General features: G+C 35.4%; 1 protein-coding gene and 1 pseudogene across 1 annotated transcript in view; one reads left to right on the top strand and one right to left on the bottom strand.

Moving 5' to 3' along the window:
- The window catches only part of UHMK1 (U2AF homology motif kinase 1), a 28165-nt gene extending 14384 nt beyond the window's left edge, over positions 1-13781 (top strand). Inside the window, exons 7-8 of the mRNA XM_063104453.1 lie at positions 498-586; positions 6762-13781. Coding sequence (XP_062960523.1) covers positions 498-586; positions 6762-6908 — 236 coding nt within the window. The 3' untranslated portion in view covers positions 6909-13781. The remainder of the gene's footprint in view (positions 1-497; positions 587-6761) is intronic.
- Positions 4489-6383, bottom strand: LOC134383287 (transcription factor BTF3-like; annotated as a pseudogene).
- Positions 13782-19347: the final 5566 nt, after the last annotated feature.

The raw sequence follows: 19347 nt of genomic DNA on the forward strand, positions 1-19347 counted from the left end.
TTATGATATTTGTGGCAGGATGCATAAGAAGTTGATAATGTTTTTTGCCTGCAAGAAGGGGGGAACAGAATGGCAGTTGGGAAGGTGGGAGGAAGACTATTTTTTAAAATTTTGAATCAGGGCCTAGCCCGTGGCGCACTCGGGAGAGTGCGGCGCTGGGAGCGCAGCGACGTTCCTGCCGCGGGTTCGGATCCTATATAGGACTGGCCGGTGCACTCACTGGCTGAGTGCCGGTCACGAAAAAAAAAAAAAAGATAAATTTTGAATCAGTTGAATGTATCAACTATTCAAAACATTACATTTAAAATATAAAAAGAAAATTATTAAATGTATTGAATTCATGTTATTTCTAACTTAAGCTTAATTTTAGAAGATACAGAAAATGATCTCATTACTTAAATATGTATTCCTGAATTCTTTGATGATTTAAAATTTTAAAATGATGAATTCTTGTCCATTACATCACAGCAGTTTTTGTTATATGTTTTAATAATCAGATGTTGTAGAAGATGTAAAAGAGGAGTGTCAAAAATATGGACCAGTGGTATCTCTGCTTGTTCCAAAGGAAAATCCTGGCAGAGGACAAGTAAGTGAATGTTTTCATATTGCAGTATTATCCAGAGATTTCCAAAATTCTGTGTAAAATGTTTTAGTTGTGTAGAAAGATATATACAAAAATTTTGCTAAGAATTATGAGTTTTGCATTATGGATGATTTTTATTTTCTTATTTTTTTACTTTTTCTAAAAGTTCTATAATATACCTACATTTTTTATCACTTAAAATTTGTTTTTTAAAAAGTATTAATAATCTACTTTTGAGCCATTATAAACAGTGCCACTCACTATCATTTTCTAATTTAGGTCAGGTTCAGCTAGAGAAATATTTTGGTCCAATTTTGTTGTAATTAGGTAGAAACCTAATTAGGTTAGGTTCTGATTATAATAGAATCATCAGCGATAATTTAAAGAAAGAAAGTACACTGGACTAAGAATTCTGAAACCTGAATTCTAGTCTAAATGTGACTAGCTTTGTGATGATATTCAGTTTCTCAGTCTATAAAATATACAGGCTAAAACTACGAGCATAGTATTTTCTTTAGAAACTCTGCAATTTTAAAATAAGTTATATGGCAAAGGATATAAAAAAATCTTTATTTTATCTGTAGTATTTTTTTTTCCTGAGAAACAGTATTGTTTTACTCTATCTCAAGGTTTCCCATACCTGATGTCATTGACATTTGAGTTTGATAATTCTTTGTTGGGGGAGCAATCCTGTTTATATTATTATGGGATGTTTAGCAACATCCTGGCCTCTATCCACTCCCCCACCACCCCAGTTGTAACAACCAAAAAAGTCTCTAGACACTGGCAAATGTCCTCTAGGGGGCGAAACTGCCTCTGGTCATGGATTATTATTTTATCTTACAGTTCAGTATTATGAAAATTCTTGTCTTCTGAAAAAATATGAAAGAAGATTCATTCTAGTCTTAGTGAAAAGTTATTGCCAATCTAGTAATAACAGCATTTATCTCATTCAGTGTCAGGAGCATACTAAATGTGTCCTTGCTGTTTAGTCACTTAACCAATAATTATTGAGCATGTATTATGTTCTGGGCACTCAGCATGCAACAGTGATCAAAATAGACAAAAAATATGTTGTGATAAGAGCTAAGGAGAAAAATAGATTGATAAAGAGGCCTAAGGAGTGCTGGGGTAGGGTGAATTGTGCTTTCAAAGAGGGTGGTAGGGAGTGACATACTGAGAAGGTTACGTTTGAGTCAAGATTTGAAGGAAGTTTCGGATCCCCATACTGGCCAGCCACCAAAAAAAAAAAGAAAAAAGAAAAAAATATTTGAAGGAAACGAGGAAGAAAATTGGAGGCAAAAGGAATAGCACATTTCAAGACCTGAGTAGCAGAGTGAGAAAGGGAAGGAATAGTTAGAGGTCAGTTCAAAGAAGAGGTTAGGAGGAGTAGGGGGCAGATCAAGTAGAGTGAGCCTTGTAGGGCATTGAGATAACATTGGCTTTTACTCTGAGTGAGAGGAGAAGGTATTGGAAGATTCTGAATCAAGGACTAACATGATCTGACTCAGCATTAACTTCATTGGTCAGAGTGAAATGGAAGACACAGAATAGCAACACAAGGAACAGAGAAGTATCTAGCTTTAAGAAGATATGAGAAAAGTCTTTATCAGTGAGGTGAAATTTGCCACGTTGAGAAGCTTTCACTGATGTTTAAAGGAGAGTGAAAGCAGCTTTTGATAAACTCTTGGAATCACAGGTTTAATTTATTTAGGCTATTAAAAATGTCTATTACTTAGTTGACAAATTGAATTTTTCAATTCAAATAACCTTTATTTTTAAGGAATATTATAAAAACCACTGAAAAATAAATTATGAATGCATCGTATAATTACAAATTGTAGTCAAGATTAAAATTATATAGCTCTAATATAGTTCTTTAATTTCATAGAAATTAGTAAGATGCTTTTCTTATTTAGTGTAGAATGTGTGTAGTGTGTAAAATTATAGGTTATCTGTGAAGCAGGGAGTATGACAAAGTATGATATTCCTCCTATAAATACATGTATACCTGTTTATTGAACTTTGATGTATAGGTTTGAGAGTAATTATGAATCAGGTAAAAAGCACAGGCCACAAAAGAAAAAATAAACAAATGGGATTATATCAAACTAAAAAGCTTCTGTACAGCAAAGGAGACAATTAACGGAGTAAAAAGACAACCTACAGCATGGGAGAAAATATTTGCAAACTATGCATCTGACAAGGGATTAATATCCAGAATATATAAGGAACTCAAACAACAGTAAAAAAAATAGGTAACATGATTAAAAAGTGGGCAAAGGAGCTGCATAGGCATTTCTCAAAGGAAGATATACAAATGGCCAACAGACACGTGAAAAAATGCTCAACATGAGTAAGCATCAGGGAAATGCAAATCACAATCATATTGAGATATCATCTCACTCCAGTTAGATTGGCTTTTACCAAAAAGACAGAGAATAACAAATGCTGGCAAGAATGCAGGAAAAGAAGAACCCTCCTTGACTGTTGGTGGGACTGTAAATTAGTTCAGAGAACCCTCCCACACTATTAGTGGGCCTATAAATTAGTGTAAATTATGGAAAACAGTATGGAGATCCTCAGACAATTACAGATAGAACTGCCATATGACCCAACAATCCCATTACTGGGTATATATCCAAAGGAATGGAAACCATCTTGTTGGAGGGATACCTTTATTCCCATAGCCAAGAGTTGGAACCTTCCTAAATTTCCATCAACAGATGACTAGGTAAGGACAATGTGGTATATATACACAATGGAATACTATTACTGTGCCATAAAAAAGAACGAAATTCTGCCATTTGCAGTAACATGAATGAACTTGGATGTTAAGTGAAATAAGCCAGACACAGAAAGAGAAATATCTCATGTCCTCACTCATAAGTGGGAGCTAGAAAAAAAAAAGATGATACAACAATCACAGTGAAAGGTTGAACTTTCAAAAGGAGAGAACAGAACTGAGGTTACCAGAGATGGGAAAAGGGGAGGAGGAGAGGAGTTAATGAGAAATTGGTAAAGAGTCACAGAGAATGATTACATTGTGTATTGATGAATATACTAATTGTACTAGTCCATTTTGTGTTGCCGTAACAGAATTACCAGAGAGTGGGTAATTTATAAAGAACAGAGGTTTATTTGACTTATGATTCTGGAACAGCTGCATCTGGCACGGGCCTCAGGCTGCTTCTACTCATGGCGGAAAAGCGGCAGGCAGCTGGCAGGTACAAGCAGATCACATGGTGAGAGGAAGCAAGAGAGAGACAGAGAGGAGGTGCCAGGGTCCTATAAACAACAAGCTCTTGCAGGAACTAATAGAGGGAAAACTCACTCACTAGCCCTCCGCTCCCAGGGAGAGCATTAATCCATTCATGAGGGATCTATTCCCATGACTCAATCAGTTTCCAACACTGCCACATTGGGGATCAAATTTCCACATGAGTTTTGGAGGGGACAACACATCCAAACTCCGACACTAATTATCCTGATTCATCACTATATATTATACATAGGTATTGTATTCAACTCTGTACCCCACAGATATCTATAATCAATTATGTTTCAATAATTAAAAAAAGAATCAGGTAAAAAAATGAAATATTTTCATTTTTATTGGCCATCATGTTCTAACTTTCCTTTTGTATTTTTTTTTTTTTTTTGGTTAACCTTTGTTCCAAACTTTGTTCCCAGGCTTCTTCAGCTTAATTAACTGCAAAGAAGGAATTGTGTATAAGCAAAAACTGAAAAGAGCTGTAGTGTCCAAGGGGCTTGGACTTAAAAATATTGGAGATCTAGATTTTATCAAATCCTTAAACAAAACAATTTTAAAAAGCAATCATAATATAAAACAGCAGCTCCCAGAAACCTCTTCAAGTTTTATCTTCTTCTTCAGTTCACCCAATTCAGTTTGCCTTATTCTTGGAAGTTTCATCAAAATTGTCCATACGATCTGGAACTTCATTCTCCTCCTCCTCTCTAGTAGCAAGTTGGTGCTTTTCCATCCACAGATTGTTTAGGCAGAGCTTCAGCCAGTCTCCTTAAGCTAGTCAGACTGTCTGCACCAGTCTGACTTTAGGAGAACTGAAGTTTTTTTATCATCTGCTGTAGCTGTTCTATGAACCACCACCTTCTTTCTGTGAGCAGTTCCTTTTCCCACCAGTGTGCACTTGAGGCTGCAGTTTGGCAAGTTTTTCCTGGTTCATTATACTTTCTTTAATCTTGTCAGAGTGGAAAAAGGGCCACACGGGGGACTAGAATTGGCATTCAGGGGGTAGACCAGCTGAGGTTTGGCATACACATGTGGGGATGCAAGGTGGCAGCTAGAGTTTCTTTTGTATTTGATGATAAAGTATATATTGCTAAAACTGGCCCTGCAGCCAATATATACTTATATTCCTTTTTGTAAAAAAAAGGAGATATAAAATCTTAAGTATTTCTAAGGTGAAATAAAATGAGCATTAACCTTTTATATTTTATGGTATAGTCTGATAATATAGATTTTTAACTACTTTATTATATGAAGTACATCTACTCTGAAAGAAATCACATAAAATTTTATTAATGGCATTTTCCCTATGCAGTTATACTTAAATAGCCTGACTGACTCTACTACTTTTGTCATTTGGAAGTGCTTTTATTTCCAGTTAATGACACATTTGGGGGGGGGTTAAAAATAGCTAATAAGCACTACTTTATATATTTGAAAGGCAGTTTTTAGCATTGGATGATCTCTATTTTCTCTTCAAGAGCAATGCATACCTTGAAAATAGTCATGGGATGGAAGAGGCAAAATCAGCTCCACTTCTCCATTTTTTAATATATATGAACTCAGAAAATCCCATCACAGGCCCAGATAACCTAGGTCTATTGTCATATATCACCCTTAACAACAATATTTACATAGCACAGGGAGTGACCCAGTCATAGGGCATGGGGCTTTGTTTATCAATGAAGGAGGATTTTTTTAAAAATAGGGTACCATGTTAGGAATTGCCTCTTCTTTTCACGCCCTGGAAGTTTTTATACTCTGAGGAAATAACTTTGTTTTTCAAGTGGGAGAAGGACTCCTATGAAATGGGAAATTAAAAAGGATAACCTGCCTGAATTTGTAGGTCGATTGGTTATAGGAAGAAGTACAAATGAAAGTTGAGAATCTGGAAATTGATTTTCTTAAAATGATCTATTCTTACGTCCCCTTTGAAAGTTTCTTGAGTGTCCTAGGGTGCCAGAACACCAGTTTGAAGACTGGGGACATAATGAATGAGGCTTACAGCTAAGGAGGGAGAGTTCTTTGTCTCAGTCACCAATTCACAGGGTAATCCAGGGCAAGTCATTTCAAATCATTTTGCTTCCCTATAACTTTTGCTTTAGGTCAACAAAAAGAACTTACAAATTATTATATTACATTCACTCCCTACCTCAGGTAGGAATTCATATGTTCTGGAAAAGGAAATTGCCTCGTTTTTTTTTTGTTTGTTTGTTTTTTGTCTTTTTGTGACCAGCCGCACCGCGCTCAGCCAGTGAGCGCACCGGCCATCCTTATATAGGATCCGAACCTGTGGTGGGAGCACTGCTGCGCTCTCAGCGACGCACTCTCCTGAGTGCGCCACGGGGTCGGCCCGAAATTGCCTTGTTTTAAACTTCTTCTTTACTACAGTTATGGCTTATAGCTCGTATACATTTTTTAAATAGGTATAATTTCCAGGAGCTCTTGACCAATATTTTCTCCTTCCACTTCTAAAAGTTCAGATAATCTTTGAGGCATCGTTGAAATGCAGTTGCTCTCTGGACTGTTCATCCCTACGTTTGGCAAGTGTATAGTGCTATTCATTTCTCCTGTATGAACTTGTCAAAGGTTGTATGTTTTTCACTCAACTGGTCTTTGATGGATTTTTTAGAATTGAACTGAGTTTTAAAAAAGTATTCTAAACCTTTCTGCTCTACAATTATGGTCCAGGGACCAGTAGCATTGTATCACTTGGGAGTTTATTTAGAAATGCAGAAGCTCAGGCCACACCTTAGACCTAAGGAAACAAAAATTTGCATTTTAACAAGATACATAACAAGTGATATATATATATATATATATATATATACACACAGGTATTAAGGTTGGTAAAGCACTGATTAAAACAATCGTGGTGGAGATGAAATTGTTTTCTCTGTCCTCTTTCAGGTTTTTGTTGAGTATGCAAATGCTGGTGATTCCAAAGCTGCTCAGAAATTACTGACTGGAAGGATGTTTGACGGGAAGTTTGTTGTGGCTACGTTCTACCCGCTGAGTGCCTACAAGAGGGGATATCTGTATCAAACCTTGCTTTAATCAGTAACCTAAGGACTCTTTCCTGTTTTTCCTCTTCAATTTCTTGGGTTATTGTATTCCACATCTGAATGCAGGAGTACCTCCTTACCATTTTAAGGGGGTACTTTGTACATTTATTTAATCCTACTAATGTGTAGCCATTGCCCAAGCAGTGACTGCATCATAAACATTTGGCACTGAATAGGACAAAACTTCTCAGCTATACATTGAGGGGTTTTAGAGCATCCATGTGGGCAATCTTTTTTTGTGCAGTAGAGCAGGTGCTGCTCTTCAATATGTAACCTAAAAAGATATTAATTATTCCATGTGATCATGAAGCAAGGATGAATAGTATCATGTCATAGTGAATATTATTAACAGATTTGATAGGGTTGATAGCATCACTTACAGATTATTCCTTTATGTTGTCAGGTGGTTCTTCTTTATTGTTGATATTTATAGCTGGCACTGGATGCTCTCAGTAATGTTAAGTAATTGTCAGGCAGCAGTTACTTACTGTGTTCTTAACACTGAGTTGTGAATTTTTTAAAAGGAGTACTGTAGTATTGAATATTCCTTTAAAGAAACTGCAGTGAGCCTATCTACTTTTTTTTTTTTTATTAAGGCTTTTAAAATAGAAAGCTGATGCTTGATCTTGCACAATTTTTATGTCCAGTATGTATGCTTGAGTGAGTGCAGGTATGAAAGATTAGAGAAAATTTGAGTCAGTGTACTTTGTAGTGTGAATCTTGTGAGTTAAATACAGTCTACTCATCTCTTTCCTATCTGTTTCACATCTGTAAAATTTAGGATATACATTTTTTGAGAGCTGGTCTGTCTGATAAAATGTAAATGACAAAACAGTTCATTCCTGAGAGGCTCAGAACAAACTGGAGTCTAGACTGGGGTTACATTGAAACTCTTAAAGTGATTATTGCAAAGAAAAAGTTTTATTACACATAAATCACCCCATCCTTCAATCAATTTTAGACCCTGTATTGGCTCATCATTTTTGTACTGAATCTCCTATAATAATTGTAAGATTTCTCAAGATGTGGTTCTACCTACTATGATGGAAAATTGAAGTGAGTCAAAAAGAAAGAATTAGATGTACTGTGGAGGGAAAAGAAAAAATAGGCAAAGAGGATGGATAATTTTTTCTTCCTTTCTGGCTCTCTTTCCCCTCTGCTCCTCCTTCCCTTTCGCCATCCTCTACCTCTGTCCTTAGCTGAAGAGAAGCTAGAGGAATAGCACCCCAGGTGGCCTTGCTTTTGACTGCAAGGAAGTTACGAAAGGTGTAGAAAAAATAAAGTAGAAATAGAAAGGAAGAAAAACTCAAAGAATTCTTAAAAGGTTTCATAACAATCTAATGTATCCCTGAGTAGAGGATGCCAGTATGCATGAGTTCTTGTACACAGGTTGATTACATGGTTTTAAGAATTATAATTATGGATTCTTCTCACTTTATGGTAGATTGTTTTTAAAGGTATAACAGTTAGGAAACCTTCATAAAGCACTGATTATACAAAAAAAAAAAAAAAAAAGATAAGTTGTATACAGGTTATGAATTTTTTGTTTCCTTACCTGAATGAAATTTTAATTTATTCATTTTTTTCCTAAGGAAAAATTCTTTTATATCTTTCCCTGCTGGAAACTTTCTTATATAGTCTTTCCTTACGTGTGCCATGTGGGTTACTGAGAGCCCAGTTAGAATTTACATTTTAGAGGTTGAATTATTTTACCCTATTTAAACAATCACTATTTGACATTTTAGTTATTTACAGTTATCAAATTATTCAGGACTCTCCCTTAATATTTATTATGGTGTCAAATTTGACATAAGGAGGCTGATTTATGAATTACCAAAGGATCTTGTGGCATGGTCCCCAATATGAGCCCTTAGAAGGAAGAATTACTATTTTTTATTTTGGCCCTTTCAGAGGTTGATTAGCTGATTTGTTTTCAAGTAAAACTTCAAGAGAGTAAAACCAGTATTGTGAGGACCTAAGCTTTCCTAAAACATAAATGTTTGTATGGGGAGCAGCTTCTGTGGTGATTAGAAACACCAGGTCCTTACATATATACTAATGAATGCAGAATACAATTGAATCATTTTTAGGGCAAGTATTCTAGGTTGGCATATGTACCTTTCTCTCACTCCATTCCCCAAAAGAAAAATCCTTACAATAAACTGCAGTCGGCTTCTAAGCTTAGTCATGCAGTATGCTGCTGACATCTTGATGCTTATTGTCACAGCATTCTTTGATCATTTTATTGCTGATATATTCATACATATATGTAGTGTTTGACACTGTGGAATTTTATTACAGAAGATGCTAACTAGATTTTAAGGGAGCTGAGGGAATAATTGATGAGCCTAAGTAACTGCATTTCATTACATATTTTATATTAAAGCCACAGAACTGAAAAAAAAAAATGCCTCCTATGATTTAAATGGTCATTTTATAGCTCTTTGCCCATTCAACCAAAGATGACATTTGCAGATTTTCTCTCCCTCCTCTGATATTATCAGAAATTTAATCTTATTATCTTTTTTAAACCTAAACCAAATATTAGCAAAAGATGCAATTTTCGTGATTCTTTTTGGATGAAATGTATACACAGGGATTTGATTCCTTGAAGTTATTGAAAACCTAGAAACTTTCTTTTTGAGAGGCAGGGTAAAGAGGTGAGGGTACATGTCACTTAATCTCTACCCTTTTGGGCAAATTTTATCTCAGGTAGCTTTTCTTTCCCTAAATTAATACCTGTGCTTCCTTCCCTCTCATCTTCCTAAATTCTTCTTATTGTTCTGTGGTATTGCTGTGGCATATTTTGCCCCAGAAAAGGCATATAAAGTGATTATTCTATAGGAGATCCTTGGTTCTCCAGAGGCATGTTTGGAAGAGGTGGCTAGCTAGCTACTATCAAAACTATAATGCTATATTTAGAGGAGAAGAACTGGTACAGTTGGACACCTCAGTAAGAGATAACACTAGCTAAAAGTAAGTATTGGCTGCAGTTTTAAAAATTGAAAGAAATTATTCTCTTGCAATAAGAGGTCTACATTTATTACTGCTGGATGTCTTCCTTGTTTTGTGGCCATCAATATAGCAACTCTCTTTAGACACATTTCCTTTCAGCTATGCCTTGAGCCAAAACTGTGGCTGCTTTTAGAACAAAGCCCATCAATACAGTTTTATTCATCCATCTCTTTGTTTTCATTGAGAGAAGCATTGCCTTCTTTTTGGTACTCCAGCTGCTAAAGAGTGCTGAGATATGTTAAATTAACCTTTTTAAAATAAATCTCTGAATTCTTATTTAACTTGCCTTCTAGATTCATGTTACTTGTACTTATATTTTAACTTTTGAGGAGATATATTATAAGGAATGCTGCCAAAAACAGTGCTGCCATGGAGGGGAAGTTGAAGAGAAACTACGGGCATAATGCTTGTTTTTCTGTCTTATTACAGTAGACTTTCACTCTGGGAAGGGCATCATTTACTTTTCTGGAATAAATTAAAGGTAGAGTTAGAACACTCATCAGATCCTGTTTCATGGCTCATTTGAGTTCATTCATCAAATGCAGGTAACTAACATTTTGGCATCATTTTCTTAGGTCTTATTTTCTGACTTTATTAAATTGGGCCTATCTTACAAAATTCCTACTCTCAGTTAAACTTGGTGGTATGACATTTAATTTTTTATAATTAACTTAATGAAAATCAGCACCATAGTAACTGATAGTAATTGTAATAACATGCTTACTGGATGAGAGAGTGGGAGAGACAGTCAGTAACCAAGTGTTTTACCTAGATTCTTATCAAGGGTACATGCCAGGTGTTTTTTTCAGATTGGGGTACAGATGGAATCGCATCATGACTTTTAGTCTGGTGGATGTGTAGATAGCTGAAGATTTAAGCAAGTGCCTTGTGTTTCCTGGAAAATATTAAAACTCGTTTGGGTGAAAGTTTCCCAGATGATGATAATTGCACCTCTGCCTTTTTCTTAACTTTTGGATTGAATCACATGGTGTGAAAGTCCAAAATTTCCTTGGTTTACCTTTTTTTGTAGGTGTTGATTTTATTCCAATATTACATATGCTGGAAAAGCCAGAGTTATCTGGCAGAATTTAATTCTTCTTGGATCTAGTTCCATTTTTAATGTTAGGTTTCTTTTCAAATTTTATTACTCTAGCTCTCTGATATAATTAATTTCTTCTGAGGTCACAGCTCAAAAGAATTCTCATTTCTTAAGGTGCCCAATAAATCATCTTTATTTTGAGATGATAGTCTTTCAAGTTAGTATTACTTACTAGCTTTCTCAGTGAATATAAAAATGCTGAGTCTTCATCATATGGACCTCATCTGAGCTTCTTGTATATTTAAATAAGTTACATTCTTAATCATAGAGAAACATGGATATTTTAATTTTTGGAGTACCCAGAATTTTAAAGATTTTTGTTTTGTTTTAGATTAGTTTCTTTTCTCTCTGATACCACAGAATATGTCATGTTTGTTTTCCTAGCCGTCTCCCCTAAATGTTTTTCACTATTTTTTAAGTCAATCATCAGTAGATTCACAAAGTGGCATGCAATTGACAAGTGCTATGGATATTTAAGAAGAAGGTAAACAATTTAAACTATTTTTGCTGTAATTTTATAGAAGAAATGGGCTGTAAAAGAAATATCTATAAACCAGAGAGCATTTAAGAAATTTTATATTTTATGGGTGGTCATTAAGGTGATCTATAGAATATAAGATACATAGTTTACACAAACTTTGTTCTCCTGATATGAAGTTTTTATTCATATTCCTACAGCTCAGCACTTTTGTTGTTCCTTGTACTGCTTATGAGGATAACTTTTAAATTTGCTTTATTTGTGCTTTTTAGAGAGTTGTCATAATCATGGTAGTTGTGTTTGTGGCACCGTAAATGCTGGGATTCATGGGAAACTTATCCAGTGATTGCCTGAGTCATTTCCCATTAAATTGGGTAGCTGTCACAATAAACTGAAGAAAATTGATGGTTCTTTTGAAGACCATCTATGTTTTATGACCTAGATTCATAGTATTTTAATTTAAAGGTAAATCTTACTTGCCTTATATGGCCATTAATCCTTGTTGTGCAGAAGAGAGCTTACATTGTTATATTGCTTTGTATAATGAAAGTAAGTCACATTCTGGAAAAAAGAAACAAAAATAATGCCCCGGAATTGTTCATCCTTTTGTTTCTTTTGGGGAAGCCCTTATGTAAAAATCAGAGCTTCTTACTACCATAAGCTCTTGATTGTCAGCAAGAGAATTATTTGTAGTCTTTTTTTATCTGAGATTGGAATTGCCTTCCTTTTCAAGATTATCTCCCCTTAACAATATTCATGATATCAGGACGATGAGTGTGTAAAAGCAAATGTAGTGAAGCATTCTAAAATCATTTATGTATGTACTCAAAATCTCTTCAGTTACTTGAATTATCTGTAGCCATGTTATTTTATTAGTGTGGGTTGTCAGAAGACTGCCAAAGTAAGAGTAAGGAGGAAAAAGATAACTAATAAAAATAGAGAAATGAGGTGAAGAAAATGGCTCCTTTACTGGTATCTTCCATATAGTTAAGGATCTAAAAATGATGTTTATTTTTTAAAAATACAGGTTTGGTACCTATAGCACAGAAACATTGCCTTTCCTACATTCCTCGCTATGGTTTCCCCAGAAAATTATTGTAAGGGTTTATGAAACCAGGTTAAGTATTCATATTCAGTTTGGCCTAATATTTAAAAATAAGTGTTTGAGCTCCACCTTATGTGTATATGGTGTATATCACTACTGATGCAAATCAAGGATTGGAAAGAAACTGGGGATTAGCCATCTCCGTATATCCCTTTGCACATTGGATACAGTGGGTGGCATTAGTACGCACTAGCTGCAAAATTACAGCACCTTATGGAACTAAGTAGTGTTTATTTATTATAATAAAAAAAGTTAAGCTGCACCTCTTTAGAAATTTACTTTGCAGCTTGTAAACTGTCATGTCTTTTCCAGCAGGATTTATTATTTCATTCTTAATTCTTTTTTGAAAAATCTTAAATAATTTAACATTCCTTTATATTCTTTTAACAGTGTCAAACTGGTGTAGAAGGGATTTTTGCCCCCATATAAGAGCTCCATCTTTGCTATCTTTTGATCAGTCTTAGAAATCCAGTTATGATCAATAAATTTTAACAGCTTATGACCTCCTATGTCAGCACTGGAGTGGTTGGTTGTGAATATTGAAATCTAGTACTATTTTCCTTCAGTCACATGTAATTGCTGTGTTTCTCATAAGAAGGTATGGTTAGAAAAAAATGTGAAAGATCACTTAAACCAAAGCCAGTTATAAGGAGTATTCTCTCCTGTTGGTTTACCTTCACCTCAGAACTATAAGAATATTACAATACATAGTGAATATTTGTCTATAACATTTCTACCTGTTGTTTCAATAGCATATCAGTCTTGGCATTTCTTGGCACTGTGGTTTTCTGTTCTTTGTGATGTCTTATTGTTTATGAGGGTTTGTTCTGTTTTGTTTTTTAAATAACCAAGTGGGACTATAAATGTAAATGTGTGTCAGTGCCAAGAAGTTCTTTTCGGAATCCCTAAGTATCTGATTTCCATTCAAGTCTTTTAAACTTGGTTTCTCTTGCTGAGTAGCAGAGGACTATTATTTTACACTTCCTATACACCTAAAAAGTATGAATACTGCGTTTTTGACTGTATTGCGAATTTTTGCTGAAAACTTTCTGTAAACACAATTGCCTTGTTCAGTTTTGTTGTAAACTGACTTAACCGTAAGATGCACTGTTGATATGCTTTCTGATGTGTGTTTGATAAGAGTGATAAAATAAAGCTTAAAAATAAAGTAATTGCTTTTTATTTCAACTATTCTATACTTAGTATAACTACAGGCATTCAGGTTCAGATAACAGATAAATCTGTTTATTTTATGATTCAACTTTCACTAAAAGCTACCATTGAAAAAATTTCCATGTAGCTTCAACTGTCCATTTCTAAAGAATATGATTTTTCATTTTTGGAAATAGTGCATCAGATTGACAATACTGAAATGTAATTTTTTATTAGGGAAAAATGTTCTTGATGTTGTAGAAACAGCCTGATTTGATGAAAAGAACCAGAATTCAAAGTCACAAGATTTGTGTTCTAATCTTGGATCTTTTATCAAGTTGGATAGCTTTAATCAAGTGACTTAATTTTGACAATAGTTGTATTTTTATGTTGTGAGGATCAACTGAGATAGTAGGAACAATGATAATGATAAACAACCACCATCACTTACAGAGCATCAACTATTTTAGATGGTTTATATCATGTTTAATGTTCCCTTTTTACATATAGGAACTGAGGCCCAAGTAGGTTAAATAAATGTGCCCAGCATTTCATAAAACCTGAGGTGTATTCACGTACTGGTCTGTCTGGGAGTGGCACTGGCATGTTTTTTTAGGTAGTCAGTGACTGATCTGGATAATAAATTCAAGGGAAAGATGCGGTTAGGAGCGATACCCTGAAAGACGGTTTTAAGAGCTCAGACTAGAGATAAGGAATGTTTAAATGAGCAGTTCTCACACTTCACCGGTGTGACAGAATCACTGGGAAGGGCTTGTTAGAATACAGATTACTGGACCCCACCCCTAGAGTTTCTGACTGTTTCTTTGTAGGGTCTGAAGATCTGCATTTCTAACACATTCCCAGGTGAGGCTGCTGCTGCCACTAGTCAAGAGACCACACTTTGAGAACCACTAGTCTAAACAAAGGCATTGGTATTGGGATTGAAAATTAGAAGCAGGCCTGATTCAAGAGCTATTTGGGAGTCATTCTCTATCTCTTCTCCCTGATAGTTGCAATAATAATAGTAACTAACTGAGCATTATTTTGCACCAGGTAAATGCTTTTGTGCATTATCTTTTTCCCCTCACACTTAATCTTCACAACAATCCTATGTGGAAGGTACTAATATTCACTCCATTTATGATTGAAGAAAATGGATGTTTAGATTAGCTTACTTCCTAGGATTTGCACAGTAGATAAATAAATGAATGTCTAGCTCTAAAGTTGGGCTGTTATCACCACTATATTAGATTACCTTCTAGTCAACCCAATAATTCCTCTCAAATTCATCTTTCCCCTTTTTCATTTCCTCTGATACTACTTAGTTTAGTCCTTGATTTCTCCTCTCTAGAGATTTTTACAAGTTTCCCCCATCTCCAGTCTCATGCCCTCTAGTCTCTCCTTCACACTGCTGACAGTTTTCATTCCTAAAAATCATTCCAATCATGCTACTTCCTGTTTTAAAATTCATCTTACTTCGTATCTCTTCTGCTATTTGCCTTCAAAATAATATCTAATCTCCTTAAACTGGCATATAAGACTTTGTAATCTGACTTTACCTCTCAGTCCTGCCTCATCTCTTTCCCATTAATATTTCATGCTTCAGCCAAACTACCGGTATTTCTGCAAATTCCATGCTTTTCCCTGTAGCTGAACCTCTTCAGAAAAAGCTGTTCAATTCTCTGCCCCCCACCCCCCACCTTATCTGGGTGATGAAATTCTGTTTATCTTTTAAAATAACTCATTGTCACCTTCTATAGTTACCTCTCCTGTGATCCCCCCATCAAAACAATTATTAGTACCTCTGTATCAACTCTGTACTTCAAATATATGCATGTCCTATATGGTTAGATTTACCTTTTTCTTTTTTGCTTACCCCAATTGCACTCCTTAACATTGCTTGGTAGATGTTTGGGGAATTGAAAATGAATTTATATGAGAAGCTTACACCAGTGGGATGTGGATGACTCCAGTATTTCAAAGATGACAATTTGGTAGTCTCTACTTCAGTTAACTTTAAAACAAAAGGAAACGGTTAGAAAATGTAACCTATTGATGCATGAATAATAACAATATTAGCAATTAATCAAATAATTTACAGAGGAATATGGAAAGACAGACTTTCTTTGGGTTTTAAAATTATAGCAAATTATTTTGAAAGAGTTTGTAGTCTTAAAGTTGAGGAATTAGGATTTTTCATTTCCTTCTGCTGCATAAAATTGTATATCTGAACAACCAAAACCCTTGAGTTCCTTCTTAGCATGAGTATATTGAACTTGCTAAGCAAATTTCTAGTTTAAAAATATGAGGGTTTTTTATGACGTTCTCTCCACTGTTCTGCAACTTTTAATAAGAATTCTTGACCTAAAGGTTGGATGGAACATGAGGGAATTGCAATTCTCAATTACTAAGACATTTCCTAAAGCTCATTTTTCATGCAGTGTGCAATGTCATCTGCATATGTACATTATAAACTATATATAATGTCTACATGTGTGTTTCACATGTAGAAAATACATCTTCATTTATGTATGAAGTAAAAATAATGCTCAGATCAATTCAAAGGAAAATGGATGATTGAAGGCTGTTGTAATATTGTGAAAGTATATATTTGGTCTTCATCCCTGTCTCCTGGCACACAACTCCTAAAATTCTTAGAATCTTAAGAGTGCTATCTTTTCGTATGCTCTTGACTTGACTGACAGCTGGCAGTCCCTAGGTAGCTTCAGGATGGGGGCTGGTCGCAGGAAAGACCAATGCAGGACTTTCAACCCCGCCTTCCAACATCCAGGGAGGAGAGAGGGGCTGAAAGTTAAGTTGATCATCAATAGCCAATAATTTAATCAATCATGCCTATATAATGAAGCCTCCAGAAACACCCAAGAGGCCTGGGTTCAGAGAACTTCTGGATAGCTGAACATGTGGAGGTTCTTGGAGGTGGTGCACCCAGGGAGGACATGGAAGTTTTGCTCCCCTTCCCCCATACCTAATCCTCTGCATCTCTTCATCCGTATCCTTTGTAATATCCTTTATGATAAACAGTAAATGTAAGTAAATGTTCTCCTGAGTTCTGTGAACCTCTCAGCAAATTAATCAAACCCAAGGGAGGGTGTTGTGGGAACCCCAATATATAGCCAGTCGGTCAGAAGCCCAGGCAAAACAACCTGTTGCTTGTGATTGGCATCAGAATGGGGGTGTGTGGCACGGGCAGTCTTGGGGACTGAGCCCTCAACCTGTGGGATCTGACGCTATCTCCAGGTAGATAGTGTCAGAATTATATCAAAGGGCACCCAGGCTGAAAAATTCCTTGCTTGATGTGAGGGGAAGAACCCCACACATTTGGTCACAAAATCGGTCTTCTGTCATGATGATAGTTAAGGAGTAAGAGTAGAGGAAAAATGGTGTGTGTTGTTCCCCCTCACTCATTTGGTGTCACTCAAACAGCTGTATGTTTAAATACCAGCGAAATTACATGTCTCCTAGAGTTGTAAATATCAGGCAAGAGGCTCTATGATAAGGACCTCTGAACAAGTCTGTTCAGTTGAGATTGATTTGTAAAGCAGTGAGTCATGTTACTGGTGTTTCTCTTGGAACATATTCATCAGACTAGTAGCAAAAGATTACTGTTATATAATTAGAACATTTACGTTTTTAATACCACAGTCGTATAAAGAAAGGAGGGATCAGTGATAGATAAAGGAAAATAAAGTTGAGGTTTTGCAATAACCTTTTGAAGATGAAGCTCACAAAAGAGCAAGAACTGCATTTTAGGTGGAAGTGAGGAATTTATGGAAGTAGCAAACACTTGGTCACTTTAGTGGCATGGCCCATAGTGTCTCAGATTTATACAGTTGGCAGTAGAGAGATTTTTGGGAGGCTAATATGGCAGTATGCCTATTTTGTTTCAAAAAGGTAAACCATATAATTTAACTGTATGTTAAAACATGTTTAAATAAAGCAATCCAAGAGAAAGGATTAAGGATGTGAAGACTCATCTTTAAAGAAAGAATGAAGGCCAAAGTTTACTTAAGCAGTAATGGAATAAGTTGAAATTAGAGACGTGCTTATTAGTGTTTAGTTCAGCATTTCCCAAACTATATCCTTGGAACATTAGCATATTGGATGATATTAAGAGAACCTTTGAGGAACATGGTAGGTCAAAAATATTCCATGGTTAAATAAGTTTTGGATATGCTGCATACTTTTCTCCAATTTTCTCAGAAGAGTCAGGAGTCTATTTAAACCTACAGAAGAGTTGGAAGGGTAGTACAAGTTGATCTTCACCCACTGTCAACGTTTTGTCACATTTGTTTTATTTCCTGCTCTCTCCACCTTTATATACACAAATAAATGTAACTTTTTTCTGAACCATTTAAAAGTTGCCGATATCGTGACACTTGATCTCTAAATACTTCAGCATGACTCTCCTAAATATTAAATTGTCCTCTACAACCATGATACCTTTATCACACCCACAGAATTTAACATTGATACAGAAATGTCTAATATACAGTCCATACTCAATTTTCCCCAATTGTCTCGCATCATGTCTTTTATAACTTTTTTCCCCCCAACCCAGGACCTAATAAAAGGCTTTTGTTTTCAAGGTATCTATTGAGAAATTGTGGGATGTTAGTGTTCTGCAGAACACAGCTTGGGAAAAACAAGCTTAGATTGTATATTTAAATCTATCTCTTTTCTTGTAATTTAACAAATGCTAACATTAAAAATGCGTTTTCTTTTTTTAGGGGAAGCAATATTGACTGGACTGTATGCTTTATCCTTTGCATCTCTCAGTTATGCTAGCAGAGGAAAACAGAACTACAATTACTAAGTACCTGAATATTCACTGAAATAGCAAATAATGTTTACAGAAACTTAACTAACTTCAGGTGTGCCTTGAAAATTTAACATGAGTGTACTTCAAAAAGTTTGTGGAAAAATTGAATTAAAAGATAATATGGGGCCGAGCCTGTGGCGCACTTGGTAGAGTGCTGCGCTGGGAGCGCAGCAACGCTCCCGGCTGCGGGTTTGGATCCCATATAGGAATGGCCAGTGTGCTGAGTGCTGGTCACGAAAAAGACAAAAAAAAAAAAAAAAAAAAAAAAAAAAGATAATATGAACCCTTCCATGAAGTTTTTTAAGACCCCCTGTATATATTAATTGCTAAAAAAGTGCAGACCCAGACAGATTCTTTTTTAAAAAATGCTGTCTCTAATTATCTTTTCTCATAAATTTCACGCTCAAAGAAAATTTGGAAAAAATAGAGTTTGTTTCCTTTCTGTCTTTTTTCTATGTCACTAAATATGGATTTTAGGGCAGGGGAATGGCATGCTGAAAATGACATACATTTCAGAGCCTAAACTTTAAAAAAAAACATTTTAAAAGCATGTGTGACATTGAGAGGAAAAGGAAAGAGCAAGTATGGTCCAAAGAACTATCATAATTGGCAATGTCCTAGTGAACATTTAATTAAAAAAAAAACAACTTTTTATTACACAAAGTTCCATGACAAATAATGCTTAACACATGCTTGGAAGTCGTCCCAGATAATCCCAGGACGCTGCTGATTTAGGAGTTGT

This window comes from Cynocephalus volans, chromosome 8, assembly GCF_027409185.1.
Source record: "Cynocephalus volans isolate mCynVol1 chromosome 8, mCynVol1.pri, whole genome shotgun sequence".
In the NCBI taxonomy this organism is placed as follows: domain Eukaryota; kingdom Metazoa; phylum Chordata; class Mammalia; order Dermoptera; family Cynocephalidae; genus Cynocephalus; species Cynocephalus volans.